Here is a 20401-nt window from a genome sequence, read left to right as displayed (position 1 = left end):
ATTTTAAGCCCTATGAGACAGACGGGGACATGTCTTCCTTGTATTTCTGTCCTTGGTGCCAGGCACAGGGTCAGTGCTCAGTAATTATTTGGCTGCTCCCTGGTGAGGGACCGGGTTTGCCTTATGCTCTACGCCTGCTCCAGACCCTTCAGCGCTTCACATTTTCTTGAAATAAAGTCCACAGCCCTTCATGTAGCCTACAAAGCCCCATGTGTCTTTTTTCTGCTTTATTCCCAAGGGAGTGATTTTTTTTTTACTGGGTTGGGAATAGAGAGCTGAAGCTATGTTACAGTGTATAGAAAAAAATGTACCAGGAGCGCATAACTCTTGTGGAAGGAAAGGCTTTTGAAAAGACTGGAGGAGATCCTGAGATTGAGGAGGAGGAAGAGTGGGGAGTGGTTCCTGTAATACTGTCTTCAGTCTTGACCTGTTCAACATTTTTATTAATGACTTGGATAAGTAATATTCTTATGAGATCAGTAATAGCTTAGTTTTGGATAGAGCTTCTTCATATCCACTATTTCCAGCTGCGTTATGAGGTGGGCAGGGGCACCTGTGGAAGAGACTCAGGCGCGAGAGGCAGAGGCTCCCCGCCCTCTGCAGGGGTCAAGGCCGTCTACACTTGGGCCCCTGGAAACCAGACCTCATGCTGGGAGAATAGATGAGAGAATCAGAGTTCAGGTTTACTGGACAGGCTAGGATGAATGAAATGGAATGGCAGTCAGTATATGTAATGTCACACATTTGTAGTTTTTGAATCTTTGTAACTTTGGACTGGGGAAAATGACTGACTAGCAGTTCTAGGGAAAAATATAGTGCCCGTTAAATGACAAGTTTCCGGTTGGTCAGGAGGAGCGTGTGCAGCTGCCTAAGAAGTAACCGTAATCTTAGAACATTCCCGAGTGTTGTGTTCATTTGAGTATCAGGTTCAGCAGGGACTTGGTGGGTCTGAGTGCAGCTGCAGGACTGTCAGGCCGGTAAAGGAAGCACAGCTGAGTGCTTCTCAGCAAACATGGAAATGGGACTGCGTGGTGCTAGGAGCCTGGGCTCTGCAGCCAACCTCCCAGGCTGCGGGTTTAGCTCCTGCATCCCCCCGCCCCGCCCCAACCCCACCACCACCACCACCACCACCACCACCACCACCACCACCACACACACACACACACACAATTCAGTGCCCTTGGGCCACTTGCATAAGCTCCTTCGGACCCAGTATCTTCCGTGTAAAGCAGGACTCCTAATAGTATCAGCCTGACAGAACACCTGTGAGGATTAAATGACACAGGGCTTATAGAAGTGCTTAGCACGGTGGCCCATGGCCACTGTTCATAAGTGCTAGCTCTCTACATCACGAAGGGATCTGGAAACTTGGGCCCCCAAGAACTGTCGAACACCTTGAGTAGTTTCACCCAGATCGGGTGGAACTTGTTGAAGAGCCAGCATAGACGGAGAATGAACTTAGTTACGGCTGCTGAAGAGGAAGCAGTCGTACCAGTGAGCCCCAGTTCCAGGAAGGAAACGCGGCTATAATTTAGTACGATAAAGATAAAGATCATGATGCTGCCACCGAGCAGGCAGAGGTAAAGCTGTCTGGGCAGTGGATCAGGTCTTAGAGGGTAGTAAATTCCCAAACGGAATAATGGAATCTGAGGGAGGGTTGCCAGGGATGTTATAAAAAGCATTCCTGTGTTGAAGATGAAACTAGATAGCCCCTAAAGTGCCTTCCAACCAAAGGGGCAATAAGAACATTCTAGCAGTCTGGGAGGAGGGCTTCTGGGTAAGAAAGACCTGGGTAAACCTTCCAGTTCACACAGCTCTGTGGCTTTGGTCATATTACTTATTTAACCTCTCTGAGTCAGTTTCCTCATCTGTAAAATAATTATTGTATCTAGTCCATAAAGTAATTTTGAGACTTAGAGCACTTAGCATCACCCTGGACACAGGTTAAATATTTCCATGTGATGCTTATGATTATTTCGTAAGTACACTTTTTTGGAAAGCATAATGTACACGAAGGTAAACAAATCCTAAGCGTGCAGCTCAGTGAATTCTTACAAAATAAACACACCTGCGTAGCCACCACGTAGATCAGGAAATAGAACATTATCAGTCCGCCAGAAGCTCCTCTCGTGTCTCTTAATGTTTGCTACTATTGTTGCGATATAGAAGAAAAAGGAACAAATTCTGGGTTTCCAAGGGTTATCTTTGGAACGAGAAGCAGTAAGAAAAAGGGAATCCTTGTGCTGTGTTTTGTGCAGTACTATAATGACCATTAGGAGAGTCTTACTCTGGCCGTGATGTAACCTAAAAATTCAGTCATGGAGAGCAGGATTTGGGGAAGTGAAGAAATGCCTGTGCTGTGACTCTTATTCTCAAGCTACTCCTTCTATTCTGCGCTCCCTGATAAGCCCAGAGTAGGGGGTCACGTACAGGTGAACCCCTGGATGTTGGTTTCTAACCCCTCTCCTTTGTCTGCACCAGCCTGACGAAGACCTGTTCAACCCAGACTATGTAGAAGTTGACCGCGTCCTGGAGGTGGCCCACACCAAAGACGCAGAGACAGGAGAGGTGGGTGTTTCGTCATTGTGGCTCCCCTAAAGAGCCTTCCCTTCTTAGTGTGTATTTTGCTTGTTTTGTTAACGTGTGGTCTTTGTTTTAATGGCATTTATGTGTGATAGGGTGGGTTTTTCAGAGGCTGGCCAGAGTATGATTGACTCCTTTAACCTAGTAGAACATAGACTTCTCTCCTGTTTCCCACCAGGAGGTGACGCATTACCTGGTGAAGTGGTGCTCGCTGCCTTATGAAGAAAGCACGTGGGAGCTAGAGGAAGACGTAGATCCTGCAAAAGTTAAAGAATTTGAGTCTCTTCAAGTTCTCCCTGAAATTAAACATGTGGTAATGTATCCCTGTTTGGCACCTCTTGTAACAGGTCACTTTATGACCTTGGCAATCCTGGATGTCTGTGGGCCTGCGCTCAGAAGTGGTCTTTGTTGGTGTCTTAACCTTGGCTACTCTCCATTGAACTGGGAATTCAGTGCGTTTTTCTCCCCAAATCAGACTTTGCTAGCACTCTGGTCAACATTTGGTCTAGGCTCTATTTTGATGTGTGTGACATTTAAGAACCTTGAATATGAGCTTCGATTTCTTGGTATATGGTGCTCTATGGAGTCAGTAAGATAGAGCGTGTAAGAAATGCTTGGCATGGGAAAGAGGCTCAATAAATTGGTAGTATCTTTCTTGTTTCCTATTACCTCTTGCTCCATCAGTGATCTTTTTTCTTTGTTTTTATCCTCTGCCTTTGCTCACCTGGAATATTCTTAAGGGGAAGGACGATCTTCTATCTATAGATCCCTGGGATTCACAGAGAGAACATAGGTTTTCAATATATATTTATTTACTCAGTTTGTTTTTCTGATTCTGGATTATTCCCACCAAGCTGTATAAATGTCCCAGGGTACCTGACAAGTAGTTGTATATAGAGTGTCAATAATTAAAAAGATGTAGAATTAGGAGAGCCTAGTTAAGATGTGACTCACTTGGGAAGAGAATCAGAGTTGTTGAATATGGCTATAGACCGGAATGATATGTTTCTATTTTTTAAAAGTCACCGCTTTTATATGAAGAACCCTTATCCAATTCCTTATTTGTTGTTTTTACATCCCTGGAAAGTCAAGACTCAGGAGACAAGAGCTTGACACTGAACTTTGATCTCTGTCAGAGTCTACTCAAAAGCAGTGTTTTGTTTTTGTTTTTTGGCATGTGAAGTGTATGGAGGAATCTTGAGGTGCAGAACTGTGATTAGAAATCTACATAGTTTTTAATGGTGTTTCGTCTGTATGACTAGTTAATAAATTTCTCTTTCAACCCTCTCCTACAGCTGTTGTCTGTTGTTAATTCATCAGTCACTGTTAAACATCTGCTGTTGGCTGAGTCTTGAGTGACATATAATAAGAAAGAAGGTGCACGCCCAGCCCCCAGGAGCTCACAGGTTAACGAGAGAGGCATGTGTGTGCGTGGACACACGTGGCATCACACTAATAGGGATGTGTGGCACAAGGCAGGGACAAACTCTTGTGGGGGCAGAGTGTAGAGAGCATTTCCATTCTGAAGCTAATTGTAAGTTATTATCTCTAAGTAATCAGGATTCTTACTCTGTCAGCCTGAATCCCACTTGCTTCCTCAGACTGACTACCTGCATTTGGCAAGAATATGAATTCTCAAGTGTTTTCAGGCAATTTCACTTTTCTTTACTTCTTTGATATTGCGATGCTGCTGTTTTCATCTCTCAGTGAACCACAGTATTATTTCACACTTGTCTCTTTGTTTCTGATTTATTTGTTCTCTCACTTAAAATGCAAATTTTGAAATTTTATCTCAAAAATTCTATATTGGAATGGTATATTGGAATGTGATAAATATGACGTTTCCTTCAGTACAGAAAAGATAAATTATATTTGGAAATCAGTATTTCATACAGGAAAATATGTTTATGGGGTATTTAAGGAAATTGCAGTTTTGCTTTTACAGGCTTTTTGCCTTATACTGACTCTAGGAGCTAATCAAGAAAATATTTGACCCACTGTACTTTCCTGAGCTGCTACCACATGCACAAAGAAATAACAAAGAAAAATTATCTATAGAAGCCAAAACACCTGACTACTATTGGTTTGTAGGGAGTTGGAAGTGTAAGTGGGAGTGGCATCCAGGAGTCTGGGTAAAACAGTGTAACACTTACCAAGGTTGTAGGGGTGTCTGTTTCTCTTTTTTTTTAATTACTTGCGAATTTTATAGAGGTGTTCTTAGTTTAATCTGGTGAAATCTAGAAAATGTAGGGGCTTGCCTTATATTAGGCGTGTGTGTGTGTGTGTATACATATGTATACCTTAGTCAGATCATAGTAACTGCAGCTTGAAGCCAGCCAGCTTTAGGACAGTGTTTTGAGATTTGCCACCTTCCCCATTATTATCCTGTGTCCCTGTTCATGTTATGCAACTCAAACATCATTCTCTGTGTGTTTTGTTCTGTCTGCCTTCCTACACTAGGAGAGGCCTGCTTCAGACTCCTGGCAGAAACTGGAGAAGTCTCGAGAGTATAAGAACAGTAACCAGCTCCGGGAGTACCAGCTGGAGGGGATGAACTGGCTTCTTTTTAACTGGTATAACAGGTGAGGAACCAGAGCCTGGGCTGTGTTCACAGACAGTTACCCTCCCACGTGTTTGTACCTGGAGGTAGATGTCGCCTTAGCCTGCTTAGAGCAGCAGTAGCTAGCAAGGTGGTGAGAGAGTGCAACCTAGCCATGGGTTTAGGGTGGTAATCTTTGTATATGAGGCATGCCAAGAATCTATATCAGGTGATTCTCCAACCACAAGGAATGACTTTGGACATTGTTGACTTTATGCTTATTTTTTTCTTTGCCATTCTAGCCAAGAGGTTAGGCCCAATTAGATGAAACAAAATCCAAAAGATCGTTTTCTCTAAGTCTTTAGAAGAAATTGACTCAAAAGGAAACAGATCTGGATTGTAGCCCCACCTCTGCTACTTGTTCGTGAGCCCTGGATATTCTAGATTGGGGCTGTACCACTCAGTTTTGGACTCTTCGTGCTTTAGTTCCCATCAGAATCTTGATGAAACAGATGAAGTTTGAGATTTTTGTAACATCCTAGAGTGTACTCCTAGTATGAATTCTAAAGACAGCATACTGTAGTGGAGAACACATACTACCCAGCGTAGTCTGTGCCACTTACTCATAGAGCGACTTGGAGCGCTGCTCCCCTAAGCTTTCCAGTGCCCACTCTGCAGTGAGGAGTGAGACTGGCGGGGCCACACCCTTCGAGTGTCCCAGCTCTGTGCAGTCTGGGATTCTGGATCACCAGGAGAGACCAACATTTTTACTCTGATAAGGAATTTATTGTGTGGGTTAAAAGTTCACCCTCGATGACACAAATAACGACAATGAAAATCACACAACTTTTTATTTTTGCCTTGGCTCCCATGAAGTGTGTCAGGTACAGAAATTGGCTTAGGTTTGAGGCATATTTTTTTTCTCCTTGTGTCTCACTTTATAGTATATGGGCGTCTTTCCTGTATTTTCTCTCAAGTGGCTGTAATTCCTTTTTGGGAAATAGGCAGGGTGCGAATCATCATAATGAAAACTTACCTCAGTTGCATCTCTGGGAAATGCTGATAAGGCCCTTCACTGATGACCTTACAGGTCACAGTGTGCTTCTGAAGTGTCTTTTTAGTTATACCCAACCTCTATGCTTTCTTACATCGATGATGAATTATCTGTATTTCTTACTGTCTGCAGAAAAAACTGTATTTTGGCTGATGAGATGGGCCTTGGGAAAACCATCCAGTCCATCACATTTCTCTCAGAGATATTCCTCCGGGGAATCCACGGCCCATTCCTCATCATCGCCCCCCTCTCCACCATCACGAACTGGGAGCGGGAGTTCCGGACATGGACAGAGATGAATGCCATTGTGTACCATGGCAGCCAGATCAGCAGGCAGATGATCCAGCAGTATGAGATGGTGTACAGAGATGCACAGGTGAGCCTTGCACAGGTCTCAGAGACCTGGTGACAGCCTGATGTCATTGTTCAGAACAGCCTTCCTGTCACTTGCCCTCAAGAGTTTTAATACCCTGCACCTTGGGTTACCGTTGACTGACTTTGTGGAGTCTTCTATTTATTGGGGCAGACTTCTTGCTTCTCCTTGGTAGTTTAGTTTGTGATAAAACATAGGATTTGTAGGGCATGCTTTTCACTCTCTGAAATATGCCAGAGGCTCTTTTTAGGATACTGAAAGCTTGGCTTCTTGCTTGGCTTATGAAGTTGCTTTGACATGCAGAAGACTTTATCTGGCTTATTATATGCTCAGTGAAAAAAGTGAGTGGAAGAATTAGTGTACAGAGGATGAGTTCTTAGGGAGCTTGGAGAGGAGGTTAACACATTTGACAGGGAAGGATAAAGAGAAGACAGGATTTAAATTGTTGAAAGCACAATAGACTGTGGGGGTTTTGGGGGTTTTGTTACTTATAATCACTTTACTGAGTATGCTTGTAAGCTTGTCCTGGCCACTGGTTTTTATAATCAAGCAAGGTGAAAATTAAATGAATCCAACCAGAAGAGAGTCAGCGCTCTCCCCCAGGGATTTCATTAATAGCAAAAGGAGACACTTGGAAGAAATTTCAGATGTGCTGTAACATGATGCAGCTCTGCTCTTTAACGGCAACACTAAAATAGGTAAAAGATGAAGATGTGTCCTGCCCGGTAGCTCTTGTCCCGGGTGAATCAGGAACAGTACTTTGAACGTGTGCTGGGACCCCAGTTATAAGGTGAAATTAACCGTATTTGAAAAGGAGCAAAGAAGGTCTCCTTGGGTATTCAGGCTCCGTGTGGTTGAGACCAGTCCTAGCTGGGAATGTGTGAATCAATACCCATCTGCTTTCCTTACTGTCACAATTAATAAATAAAAAGCTTCCTTGCTGCATCTTCCATATTTGCTCATATGTCTCACCATTGTGAGGGCCTGTGTCTCTTACTTCTGTTTCATTGATGTAATGAGGGCTCTCTCTTGTCTAAATAGCTGGTTCATCCTTATATTCTCTCTTTTCCAAAGGAGGAAGGACAGTGCTTACTGGCTTCTCTTACCGAGGCCCTAGTATTTTACACTGCTGCCTCCTGTGCCCCCGCTGGGAACGCATTAGACAAATTCTGTAGTCATGGCATAAAGCTTCACCTTCCGTTGTGTCACCCTCAGGGAAACCCCCTTTCAGGAGTCTTCAAGTTCCATGTTGTCATCACAACGTTTGAGATGATCCTGGCAGACTGCCCAGAGCTGAAAAAGATTCACTGGAGCTGTGTGATAATTGACGAAGCCCACAGATTGAAGAACAGGAACTGCAAACTTCTGGAGGGTCTGAAGCTCATGGCCCTGGTGAGAGCTAGCAAGCTCTTTACATTGACACAGGTTCCACCTATGCACTATGGAAGCATTCTGTAGCCATTCTGTATGTTGCCTACTTGTGCGTAGTCTGTTTATTCTCAGTTTTCTTTCTGCCATCTCTATCTGTGATAGTGCAGGAATCAAAAGGTTTTTTGTTACAAACTGGGTCAACAATTTGACCTTTGCCACACATAGATTCCCAAGGGACCCAGGGTAAGTCTAAAATACCATGAAATTTGTGACCTGAAAACGTAAGGTGTTTCAGCTTGTTTCCAAAACCCTGAATGATCCAGTACCAAGGATGATGGCCTTGGCACAGTGCCCAGTATGTAGAGGGTAGTAAAAATGAATGAATGAATAGATGTTGCTTTCACTAACGTGAAATTTCTGCTGGAATCAGTGATGTGAAAGGAAGGTTGATCTGTTAGTTGACCATACCTGACCTGAAACGGTGTCATCCTATCTTTCCATAATAGCCAAACCGAATTGCCCAAAAGTGAGCACAGAATGCCCTGGCTTCAAAAGCATACTGTTGTGGTGGCTCGCACTGCTTATTGCGTACTATTAATTTGTGCAGGAACACAAAGTGCTGCTCACGGGGACACCCTTGCAGAACTCTGTGGAGGAGCTCTTCAGCTTGCTGAATTTTCTGGAGCCATCACAGTTTCCTTCAGAGACTGCTTTCTTGGAGGAATTTGGAGATCTGAAAACAGAGGAACAGGTAAATAGGGGCCTGAAAGATTGAGGAGACAATGTGATGATTACCTTCACCATCAAGGATGGAACAAGTCATTGTGAGGACAGGCATTAGTAGGTTCTCACATCCCTGCTAAAATGAGCATTAGCTCCTTTATTTAATTTGTTTATGTTGAGGAGGGTAAACTGATTATTAGGAGTTCCTTTTACTCTGGAGGTATAAATGAATCAGCATCTAAAATATCCCAGGTTAGCATATCAGGCTTCTTGCCTTCGTTGATCTCACGTGCGAGGTCAGTGATTTCATTCCATCCTGAACTCAGGAGCATGGTGCCTTCCTCTGCTTTCTTCCTCCTTCATTCTTCCTCCAACATAGTCTGCAGCACATTCTCACGCTCGTCTTCTTGAGTACAACAAACTACACAGATAGTAAGGAGAAGAAGGCAGTCATATACTAGAATAGTCGGTAAGTCCAGTTTTGTCCAAATCAACTAGATTTCCTCGGTTTTCAAAGATGTGGCCCGGAGTCTAGCTTATTGGAGTAAAAGCTAATTCAGAACAGCCAACATTAATAAGTATCTGTCTGTGGTGGGTAGAAATCTTGACTAGAAATTACAGAAATAAGCCAGACAAGTTTAAATGCCATAGGAAGAACAAGTAATAGATTTGGGGATTTTAGAAGAAAGAAACTCACCTCTGTTTGGGAATCAGGAAAGCCTTCATGGAGAGAGAACAGTTTGGAAATGGACTTTGAAAGGTGGGTATATTTTCAGTTGTGGAGAAAGAAAAGATGGTGTCTACTTTGCAGGAGAAAAAACACCTGGCATAATCAGCTATGGAATTTATTCAGTTGTAAGGAGTCGTCTGGTTGAGCTGGGAACAGGATCGATGAATTGTGGAGTATGAGGCCAGAGGGTTATACTGTGGGAAGGTCTTAGAAGATGGTTTGAAGGATTTGGGAGGTATTAGGGAAGTAATGCAAGGCTTTGACTGCAGGAATGACATAATTAGTTCTGCTAAATTAACCTAGCAATGGTGTGAGAGTGGGTTGGCTCAGAGAACTGGGGGACTGAGAAGGTTTGGGAATTTCACTAACAGATGTCAGGAGTACACTCTGGTTCAAGTCTGTTTGTTTCTACTTCTGTGGCAAGTCAGACTTTGAGAGCAGTGAATAATCGAACTTCATTCTACTTCTCTACATTTGCAGTATCTGTTGATCTTTCAAAAGCCAGCTCCTAACCCTCTCTGCACTTTTGGACCATTAGCAATGTGTCCTCTTCTCCCGTTGCACTTATTTTGTGGTATGCATTTTTTCTTCTTCCTAGACAATGACCTCCTTGAGGACAAGGCCCACCTCTTCTCCAAAGTTGTGTTTGTTGTATTGACCAGCACAATGTCTGGCTTATAGTATACTCTAAATGATTCAAGGTATGAGCCAAGTGAAGGGCAAAGCTGAACCCAGCATGTGGCAGATTGGCATTTGTCCATATCTTCATAATTACCTAGTTGTGTCTTTTCTCTTTGGGATCTTATATGGTAATTCCTAATCCACTTGGGGGATAGATTCCTGAGTACCATGGTTGGTAAAATCAAGGTCCCATGAGTGGGTTAGATTTAAGATTGGGATTAGTTAGGAGAAAACCACAAAACGGCATCAAATGTCTGTATTTTAAATCACAGGAAATAAAAGTTCCAGAATGCATCAGCTTCCAAAGCAAAGCATATTCATCGTTGTTTAAAATCTGCTGTGATAACTCTACTAAATCACCGTCTACAAGTCACTTTATATTTTTTTCAGGAAGCATTGACACTGCACACAACTTATTTATGCAGAATGTACCCCCTTTTAAAACATTTTTTTAAAGATTTTATTTATTTGAAAGAGAGTGAGAGAGAAAGCAGGAGAAGAGGGGAGGGGCAGAGGGAGAAGCAGGCTCCCCGCTAAGCAAGCAGCCCCACACGGGGCTCAGTCCCAGGACACCTGGACCATGACCTGAGCCAAAGGCAAACGCCTAACTGACTGAGCCACCCACCCAGGCGCCCTAAAACAACCCTTTATGACTTGAAATTCGATCTTTTGCACTTGCCCTTCCTTATTTTATTTTCCCACCAGGATTAATCTTACTGGTATCATGTTATAGTTCAGGGTCAAGTCAGGTACCTTGATTTTGAATCCCTTGTCTGTCGTTGTCTTCTTGGGAGAGGGAGCAAGTCACCTTGCCAGTGCAGGTGAGTAGAGATCTGCTGTCCAGGTCTGGGCTGTTAGGAGAAGAACAGACAAATCATAGCAAAGACTGTCAGTTCAAAGTGCCCCTGATGTGACAGCTTGCATGATAGCATGGGAGACATGGTCTTACAACATGAACTCTCTACGTGCTGCTACTCCAGACATGTTTGCTGCCGTTACTTAGAAGCTGTAGGAGGGGTCCACTTCCAGATTGCCTCTACGTGTTTTTTGGGTTTTTTTAAATATTTTATTTATTTATTTGACAGAGAGAGAGACAGCCAGCGAGAGAGGGAACACAAGCAGGGGGAGTGGGAGAGGAAGAAGCAGGCTTCCAGCGGAGGAGCCTGATGTGGGGCTCAATCCCAGAATGCTAGGATCACGCCCTGAGCCGAAGGCAGACGCTTAACAACTGAGCCACCCAGGCGCCCCTCAACTTTTTTTTTTTTAAACCTGAGATACGGTTGACATAGTCTCAGGTGTGCATGATAATGATACCATGCACATATAGTAGGTACATATTGTGAAATGATCTCCATACTAAGTCTGATTAACATCTGTCACATACAGAGCTACAGATTTTTTTCTCTGGTGATGAGAACTTTTAAGATCTCCTCTCTTAGCAGCTTTTAAATGTACAGTATTATTAACTGTAGTCAGTATGGCCTAAATTACATTCCCGGGACTTACTTATTTTGTAACTGGAAGTTTTCACCCCTTTTGAGCCCCCTTCACACATTTCACCTATCCCCAGATTGCCTCTACTTTTTACTTTGTTCTCTCAGCATCTAAGACTCCCCTTTGTAATGTGTCACTTGTCCCTCCTCACATAGCTAAAGTTGTCCTCGGGTCATTGCTGCACCATGCGTGCATGATAGAGCGAGAGGGATTTATTTTCACTGTCCTAGAGAGCAGGTACTGTCTCTTACATCTTTCTCTCTTTATCTCTTGTAAGGTTGCCACCTACGTTCTCAGTGACTACTTGGGAATTAAAACCAGATCCCTTCTTTCCTTGAGGTCCAATTATAAACTCCCCATGTTCAGGGATTAGTCATGATCTTTCATTTAGTCTACTACCACAGTACTATGATCAGATGCTCAGGAGACTGTAGTGAAGGTTGGACTACCCCAGTAATCAGCTATTAAAATCAGATATGAACAGGTCTCATTTCCCCGGACAGGTGAAGAAACTGCAGTCTATCCTAAAACCCATGATGCTTCGGCGGCTAAAAGATGATGTGGAAAAGAACCTTGCTCCCAAACAAGAGACGATCATTGAAGTAGAGCTGACCAATATCCAGAAAAAGTACTACCGTGCCATTCTGGAGAAGAACTTTTCCTTCCTGACCAAGGGCGCAAATCAGCACAACATGCCCAATCTCATCAACACCATGATGGAGCTGAGAAAGTGCTGTAACCATCCCTACCTGATCAATGGTGAGTTGGGGAAGCAGGGAGCAACTCAGGCCTGCCGTGGGCCTCTGCCAAAAGCTAATGATAACCAACAGTCCTATGTATTGAGTTCCATTAAATGGTAGGATGTATGTGTGCTCGCCTTTTTCTGATGTATGAAACTGAGGCTCAGAGAGGTTGGTGGATCTGGGTAAGCCATCTAGTAGTGAGTGCACAGAGCTAAGTTGTCTGCCAACTCTCTGCCATCAGAAGACGGACTGCACTCATCAGTCTGCTGCCCTTTATTCACCTGCAGTCTGGCCCACATCATACCCTTGGGAACGGGGTAGTATTATTTAGCTGAGTAAATGATCATGATGCAGTCCGCAGGTAAATTAACAGTTAACCGTACTAACCAGAGAACATGCAGAAGCTTTTTTTACAGTAAAACTTCTGATAAAATTTTAAATCAAAATGTAGCTAGTTTTTATGTTGTCAAGAGGTGTGTCTTTTTGTCACCTTCCTGTGGAGGTTTCTTTACTCGAATGAGGCAGCTTGGTATCTAAAGTTCTTTCTTACTTGGGGTGGTTTCCCGGGAAAGCAGAGCACCTGTGTTCTCTGCACAGTGGCCCTGCCGCCACTGCAGAGCCCCCTGCTGATGGCACAGACCAGGTGTGCACACACAGCATCGCCTCCCTGGACTGTTGGTCGGATCTAGGGGTTCACTTCATTTTTTTTTAGGATCTGTAGAGCAGAGAGCAGCTTTTACCCTCAGAGTTTGTTCAAGGAATAGTCTTGTTCCATTTCTTTTCAGGGGCAGAGGAGAAAATTCTGGAAGATTTCCGAAAAACCCACAGCCCTGATGCCCCTGACTTTCAGCTGCAGGCCATGATTCAAGCAGCGGGGAAGCTGGTGCTGATTGATAAACTGCTCCCTAAGCTGATTGCAGGTGGTCACAAAGTACTCATCTTCTCCCAGATGGTGCGCTGTCTCGATATCCTGGAAGATTACCTCATCCAGAGAAGGTGAGAACTTGTCTCAGAGCTGCGCGTCAGATGCTGCAGGCTGTCATTTTGGGGGCACCTTTTTGATTCATCTAAAAATTATGCTTTATCAACAACAAAGCATTCAAACATGGAGAAAAGTAATCTCCACCTAAAGACTGACTGAAATTCAGAGTCAAATCCTGTGACCAAGTAGGCCCAATCTGAACTGCCTCAAGTGAATTTCACAGGCTATAATGTGGAGCCCTTGCTTTGCTTGAAAAGGAAATTCTACATGTTTATTTATATTCTCTTCAGTTGTAAGATACAGAATTCAGAACAGTAGAGAAGGTTAAGATAGCAGTGCATTTGCTTTTTTTTTCCCTTCTTTTTTTTTTCCCTTAATGATGAGAGAAATACATCCTGGAAAGCATCACTATATCAAATTGCTTAAAGAGTATAAGCTGACAGCTTACAAAAAATGAATTGGGGATACTTTACGTCCTTCCTCAGCAAACCCTCTAAGGTTTTATGATACACTAGCGATGGCATTCCATTCTGTTTTCTTATTCATACTCCTAGAATTCCCAGAGCCTAAGTTCCATCACTGGCACAGGTGACAAGTCTGTGGTGTCACGTTACATGGGTTGTTTGAATTCTGTGTGGGCACTGCATTTGTTACTTTATACAGTGGACCTTATGTTTCCAGTCACTGGGATACATCAATGATCCAAAGATGATGAATGGGTTTTTAAGAATTTATGCAATGGTAAAAGACTTTTCAAGGTCATAGAAGCTATTAGTTTAGGCACTGCTAAGTTTAAAGGAAAGCCTTGGTTCCATAAAGTAATCACAGCGAATCACAGTTGTCTTAAATATTCTGATCCTTGAAAATTCTGTTTGCTATTGTAACATGTAATTTATACAAGGAATATTGAAGGAAGTGACAGATTCAACTATGGGATATGCTGACATTTAATGTTGCATAAATAATTCTCCAAAATCAAATTAGACAATAAAAGATTTTCTCAGAGTCCTATATGGAGGTCTTTAGGTAGAGAATTCTTGAAACTTATATTATTTTTTTCTTTGAGGAAGGTATAATGAGTGAATCAAAACTAGTTAAAGCAGTTTCATATTTTATGAAGTCACTGTAGATTAGGAACTCATTGCCAGAACACTTGCTTCTTATAAATACATTATCCGACTCATCAAAATACGTACAACTACTAGTTTGCAGTTTGTTTTTGTTAAAGAACCCCCAAAATGAGTAACAATGTAATTAACAGACTCTTACTAAGTACAGATGTCTCTACTTAGCTCCCTTTTATGCTGTTTATCCTTAATCTATTCATTTTGCTTTCAAATTATTTAAGTATTAAATTTCTCTTGAAAATATAGGCATATGTAACCCCACCACTGCCTCCACGCTCCCACTCATACTCGGGGGGTTGTCTTTTTCATTTTGTGCATACAGACATTTAGTTTTGTTGTCCATTTGTTTATGTTCTACATTCTAAATTGGTAGTTCACCTTTTTATTTTATATCTTGTTTTTGTTTTTTACTCCTTTTCTACAACATAATTCTGATGATACTCCGTCTCATAGGTTGTTCCTAGTTTTTCAGAATTTTAAGGAACTCTGTAGCTATGCCTTTAGGGTTATTGTGAATGTTTCCAGTTACTTCCTTAGGATAAATTTTGATGTACAATTTTAAAAGCACTTGATAACTCACTTCCAAAACACCTTTGGAAAGATATTGTTACTTTTATGCCTTTCATCAGTGCTCCCCCACCCCCACCCCAGTACTCTGACCAGTAATGTTTTTGCCACTTAATTTTAGCTAATCCAGTGAGCCAGAATTATGGTCTCTTGTTTAAAGTTGTATTTCCGAGTAAGAATGAAAGTAATATTTTCCATATATATTAGCTGTTTCCAGTTTTATGTGCCTGAACTGCTTATTCATTGTTCTTCCTCCATTTTCTGTTGCTCTTTGCCTTTTTATTATAAGAATGATTTGTTTACTTAAGAATATAGCATAAATACTTCCCCAGTGGTGTTTTTGACTTTTTGTTTATGGGTATGGGTTTTGTTTTTTTATCTTATTTTTAGAAGTTTCAAGTTTTATAATAGTCAAAACTCATTCTCAAAACAGCTTTCAATAAACTTAGATGCTTATTTATGCTTAAATTTAAGGTTAAATGCTTTAAACTAATAGGCTTAAAAAGGCTTCCCCTATTTCTCAAACACACACTTACATAAATATTCTTAAGTATTTTCTTTACACTTTTTTTGTATGGTTTCTTCACCCCAGCTGTATCCAACAGGGCTCTTCTGGCCTGTTATTTTTCTCTTTTTAATTTAGTTTTTTTTCCCAGCAAAGTTATACACGCACATATTTTAAAGAGCCAAACTATTTTGTTAGACTTTCGAAAAAGTGCCTTTCAGATAGCACCCTTCCCACCCATTCCCAGTTTTCCCAGCCCCAGAAACTATTACTGTAACTCTTTCTGCGCTGTTTCTTTGGGTATTTATAGCTATACTTCAGTAACATTAGTAGTTGTCATTTCTTGATGATTTTTAGTTTTAGGTATTACCTGTTCCCACTGTGGAAGAGCTCATTTGTCTTCTCTCATTGCCCCTCATCACCGCCACATATTTACCCAAATGCTAAGCGACAGCCCGGCCATCTAGTATGCTGTTCACAATTTTTTTTTCTCACATGATTTTTTTTTTCTTTTTTAGTTTCAGGGAAACTAAAAATTATCTTTGTATTTGATTGCCTGTTTTTCTGTTTCCTTACAATTTCAGCTCCCGAATGTACCCTGGTTGTCTCAGTCTCTCTCTTGTTATGGTCAGGCATGTCCGCGGCATCTGCTCAGGGCCGCCTCTGGTGGGGCCGCCCACGCTGCCCTCTCCGGCCAGGTGCTCTTCTCCCCTGGTCCACGCCGCCACCTGTGCTCTCCCTGCCGTCATCACACTGACGGGTGTCTTCCCTTCCCTCTTGAATGAAATCTTGGTGGATGCCATGGACGACTTCAGGGAGCTTCTGAGGAAGGGTGGATGATGAGTGAATGTGGACACTCCATGGAATGTTTTCAGTCTGCTCTCATTTTTGAGTAACAGTTTGGCTGGGTTTGGGATTCTAGGTTAGAAATAACTTCCTCACAGAATTTTGAGGGTTTGGTCCACTGTCTTCCAGCTTCCATGGTTGGTGCTTAGAAGTTCAAAGCCCTTGTGCTTCCTGGTCTGTGTATGTGACATGTTTTTCTGTTCAGAAGCTTTGATTCATCCTCTTTGTCCCAGTGCCGTGGAGTTAAACACTGAACTGTCCTTTGTATGGGACCCATTGAACTGGATACTGAGCAGGTCTTTCTCATCTGAAATCTGGGTTTCTTCAGTTCTGGGGAATTTGTATTTTATGTTCCATTTAAAAACTTTTGTTCTGTTTTCTCTTTGTGGAACTCCTGTTATTTATATGTCAGACCTTCTGGATCCGTCACCTGATTTTCTTTCCTTTCCATCTCACTGTTTTGCTACCCCTCTGATGGAATTTTTTCTTGTACTCTGTCCTCCCACTTAAACCCCTAGGTTTTCATTACATAATTATATTTGCAGTTTCCCAGAACATTTTCTTCTCTAATTTTTCAATTTTCGTAGCATCCACCTGGTTGTTTCACAGGTGCATTGTCTGCCTTTCTGAGATGAATCATTACAGAGGTGTTCGGTTTTTTTTTAATCTTCCAACAGTGTCTGTTTTCTCCAAGTCAGATTTTTTTCTTTTTGTTTGCTTGTATCCCTTTCACGTTAGAATTCTAGGTTGGCCTTTTTTCTCCTTTCAGCACTTTGAAATGTTACTCCACTGTGTTCTGGCCCCGTGGTTTCTGACAAGAAGGTCTGCAGTCAGTTATGTCCCTCTTTCCCCTGTATGTAGTGTGTTGTTTTACTAAGATTTTATTTTAATTTTTGATTTTCAGCAGTTTACTGTGATGTGGGGCATTCATTCTGTACAGATTTCACTGAGCCTCTTAAATTTGTATGTGTTTATCTTTCGTCCAACTTTGAAGTGCTTGGTCAATATTCCTTCGGTTTCTTTTTTCCTTTTGCCCCATTCTTTTGTTTCTTTGTGGGATTCCAATCACCTGTATGTTTGACCTTCTCGTATTGTTCCACTTTCCATTGGTTCTATTCTTTTATTTGTTTCAGTGTTTTTTCTTTCATCTTCTGTTTTATCTGTCTTCCGGCACTCTGACTCTTTTCTCAGTCATTTCCACCGTGCGTATTACCCCATTCAGTGCTTTCCATATTTTAGAGAATGTATTCTAGTTCTAAGCTATCCATGTGATTCTTACTTTTGTGTTCCTTTGCTGTGATTTCCTGTCTTTTCTTTATTACATACATTCCTTCACTGAGCATAATTATAATAGCTGCTCTAATTATAACATTTTAGATGTGACACCTGTTGATTGTCTTTTCCCTTAATAATGGGTCACATTTCTCCTGTTTCTTCACACAATTTTGTTGCATAATTTTGGGGTTTCCCCTGAACATTGTATTTTGTTGTGGAGATCAGGATTCTGTTCTGTGGCTGTGAAGATGGCAAGTTTCATTTGGAGGCAGTTAACTAGGTGAGACTCAGAATGCACTTCCTGTCAGTGTCTGGTCAGCAACAGCTCCGGGCTGAGCTGAGGCTGCCTTCAGTCTCCCCAAGTGTGTGTGAATTGGAGAGGTCAGGAAGTCGTCAGTAGTCTATAGCCGGAGTTTGGGGTTCACTGTCTCCGTGTCTCTACTTTCTATGGATCCCTTCTCACCCTCTGGCAGTCCTGGTTGTCCCAGACTCCTTCCTGTGGTGCTTCTGGTCCTAAAGACAGTGTCTTCTTGTCAGATCTGTAGCTGCTCTATACCCCTGTCGCCATGGCGGTGGCTTCCCCTCTGGCCAGAACTGCAAATTTCTGTTCCTCTCCAAAATCTGCCTTCTTTCCTCAACTCTCCAGTGCCCTCAGATTGGTTTTTCTCTTCATTCGTGGGTTTTTGTTTTGTTTTTTTGTGTTTTGTCCATTTTGTGGTTGTTGCTTGCTAGAGGGTTGGTGTGTGAGGACCTTCCCACTCCGTACTAGAAGCAGAGCCCCTGTGACTCAAGTCAGAGGCTTTCCTCCTGTGTGTGAACATTATCCATTGAGCTGGGGAACGTCCTGTGTCTATATTTCAGGGTGTCTCTCTTCCTCTCTTGTGCCTAGGGGTTGGGAACTTGATTGTACTGGGAATCGATTGTGGAGAAGGGCTGGAGAGAAATAACTGTGGTTCGTATCTCCTGGGGTAGATCACAGTGCAGGTCTTCCCTTTTACCCTCGTCAAGGCTGGGGCGGGTGATCTATAGGCTGACACTTTCCCAGATAGCCAACCCGTTCCTCTGTTTTAGACTCTGTGCATCCCCATTTTCAGGGTTACCTGGTGCCACCAATGCCTCATCCCTTTGGATATTCTGCAGTATTGAATTCTTTTTCTTTTTCGTTCTCTTCTTTTCTCTTTTCTTCCTTTTTCTAGAGTGGGCTCCATGTGAGCCCCACACGGGGCTTGAACTCACGACCCTGAGATCAAGAGTCAGATGCTTAACCGACTGAGCCAGCCAAGCATCCCTTGAGTTAGGTTATTTCTCACCTGAGAATCTTTAACTGGATTTTTTTGATTTTTTTTTTTTTAATTTTACATTTGAATCTTTAGTCTTTCTGTAATTTTGGTAAATGGCATATAATGGTGATCTAATTTATTTCCAAAGGTGTCTAATTTTTTGTTTATTAAATAGTACATCTTTTCCTCCATTCAAATAAAACATTGTCCATAAAATATACTTATTATCTATGCTGGTATGTGTTTACCTTTCGTATTCTTTTGATCAGTATTTCTATTCCTTTGCTCATGTATTATTGTGGATAAACTTCAGAATTGTTCTTTTTTAATCTGTCCCTGACTACAGTAAAAATATATATCCATATAAGTGTATGTGTATACACACCTATGCATATTTGTATTTATGCATATATATCCATTTGTTGGGATTTTGATTGGCTTTTACACATTTAGTAGGACAGGACTGATATCTTTGTAAAACTGGAGAACCTGATACTGACTGCACGTATTCAGGTCTTTTATATACACTGCTGATTTAGTAAATATTTATGAAGTACCTGCCTTGTGCTAGAACGTTGTAGGTGTTAGGGTCATGGTGAACCAGCCAACATGGCACCTGGAGTCATGTTGCCGAGTCCTGCATATGTCTGACTCTGAGCCTATTCCTAAGTATTCTGTATGTGTATGGCTATTGTGAATGGGATTTTATTTGTTTAATTCTTTACGTTTTCCAGCTAGTTATTGCTGAGAGATGAGAAAGCTTTTCATTTCCCTTCAGGCCTTCTGAGGTCAGCACTTCCTGTTGTGCCAAAAACGCGCCACCGCCCCCCTCCCTAAAACAAAGCACACAGGTTTTCCAGACTGCCACCTGCTTCTTGTTGAAATTTGACAGTGACTGAGAATTACAGTTTGATGAGCCACATAAACTCCTAGGGACTTTGTTCAAAATATAGTTGACGTAGAGGGTTAATTGCTGCACTGATGTGTGGTGTGGAAAATTTTTTGATGTCTGATTTCTTCATTCAGACTTACTAGTCCTCAAGATTTTCTTTGTTCTCCAGCCTCGTTGCCTCTCCAGCTGTCAGTTTGGTTTTGTTCCCGTTTAATTTCATGCCATATTCTCGTACAGGGGTGAGGGCATAGCCAAGGGATCTGGCTCAGAAGAGAGGGGGTGAGGAACAGTTTAAAAGAACTCACATAATGGGATGGATCTTTAGTTTTGTGTTGAGAGCACTCCCTCAAAACTGAACAACAGAAGTGAGAATTAGTGTCCCAGTCATCCTGCACAATTTCTAAAACTGTTGTTGTATCATAGCTGGCAAAATACTACGATTGAATGGGAATTTTTTCCATGGGTGACAGTTGAGCTCTCGCATCGCATTTATTGATCTCTCCTCGTCCTTAAAGCTGTGTGGATTCCCTGCCTCCCTCAGTCCATGGGCATCCAGCTCGTCTCTGATGGCTGGGGTGTCCTCTGTGCCTTCAGCATTAATTGTTCACATATGTGGCGATGGGGGTGTTGGCAGCT

At 42.2% G+C, this 20401-nt stretch overlaps 1 protein-coding gene across 1 annotated transcript in view; it reads left to right on the top strand.

The window, feature by feature from the left end:
• The window catches only part of CHD6 (chromodomain helicase DNA binding protein 6), a 193347-nt gene that overhangs the window by 98874 nt on the left and 74072 nt on the right, over window positions 1–20401 (top strand). Inside the window, exons 9-16 of the mRNA XM_008698095.2 lie at window positions 2482–2568; window positions 2762–2896; window positions 5044–5165; window positions 6309–6552; window positions 7765–7941; window positions 8528–8671; window positions 12052–12307; window positions 13077–13287. Of these exons, the coding sequence (XP_008696317.1) occupies window positions 2482–2568; window positions 2762–2896; window positions 5044–5165; window positions 6309–6552; window positions 7765–7941; window positions 8528–8671; window positions 12052–12307; window positions 13077–13287 (1376 nt within the window). The remainder of the gene's footprint in view (window positions 1–2481; window positions 2569–2761; window positions 2897–5043; window positions 5166–6308; window positions 6553–7764; window positions 7942–8527; window positions 8672–12051; window positions 12308–13076; window positions 13288–20401) is intronic.

Source organism: Ursus maritimus, unplaced genomic scaffold (genome assembly GCF_017311325.1).
Source record: "Ursus maritimus isolate PB19 unplaced genomic scaffold, ASM1731132v1 scaffold_22, whole genome shotgun sequence".
In the NCBI taxonomy this organism is placed as follows: domain Eukaryota; kingdom Metazoa; phylum Chordata; class Mammalia; order Carnivora; family Ursidae; genus Ursus; species Ursus maritimus.
Note: the sequence above shows the minus strand (reverse complement) of the source record. Positions and strands in the feature narration are given on the sequence as shown.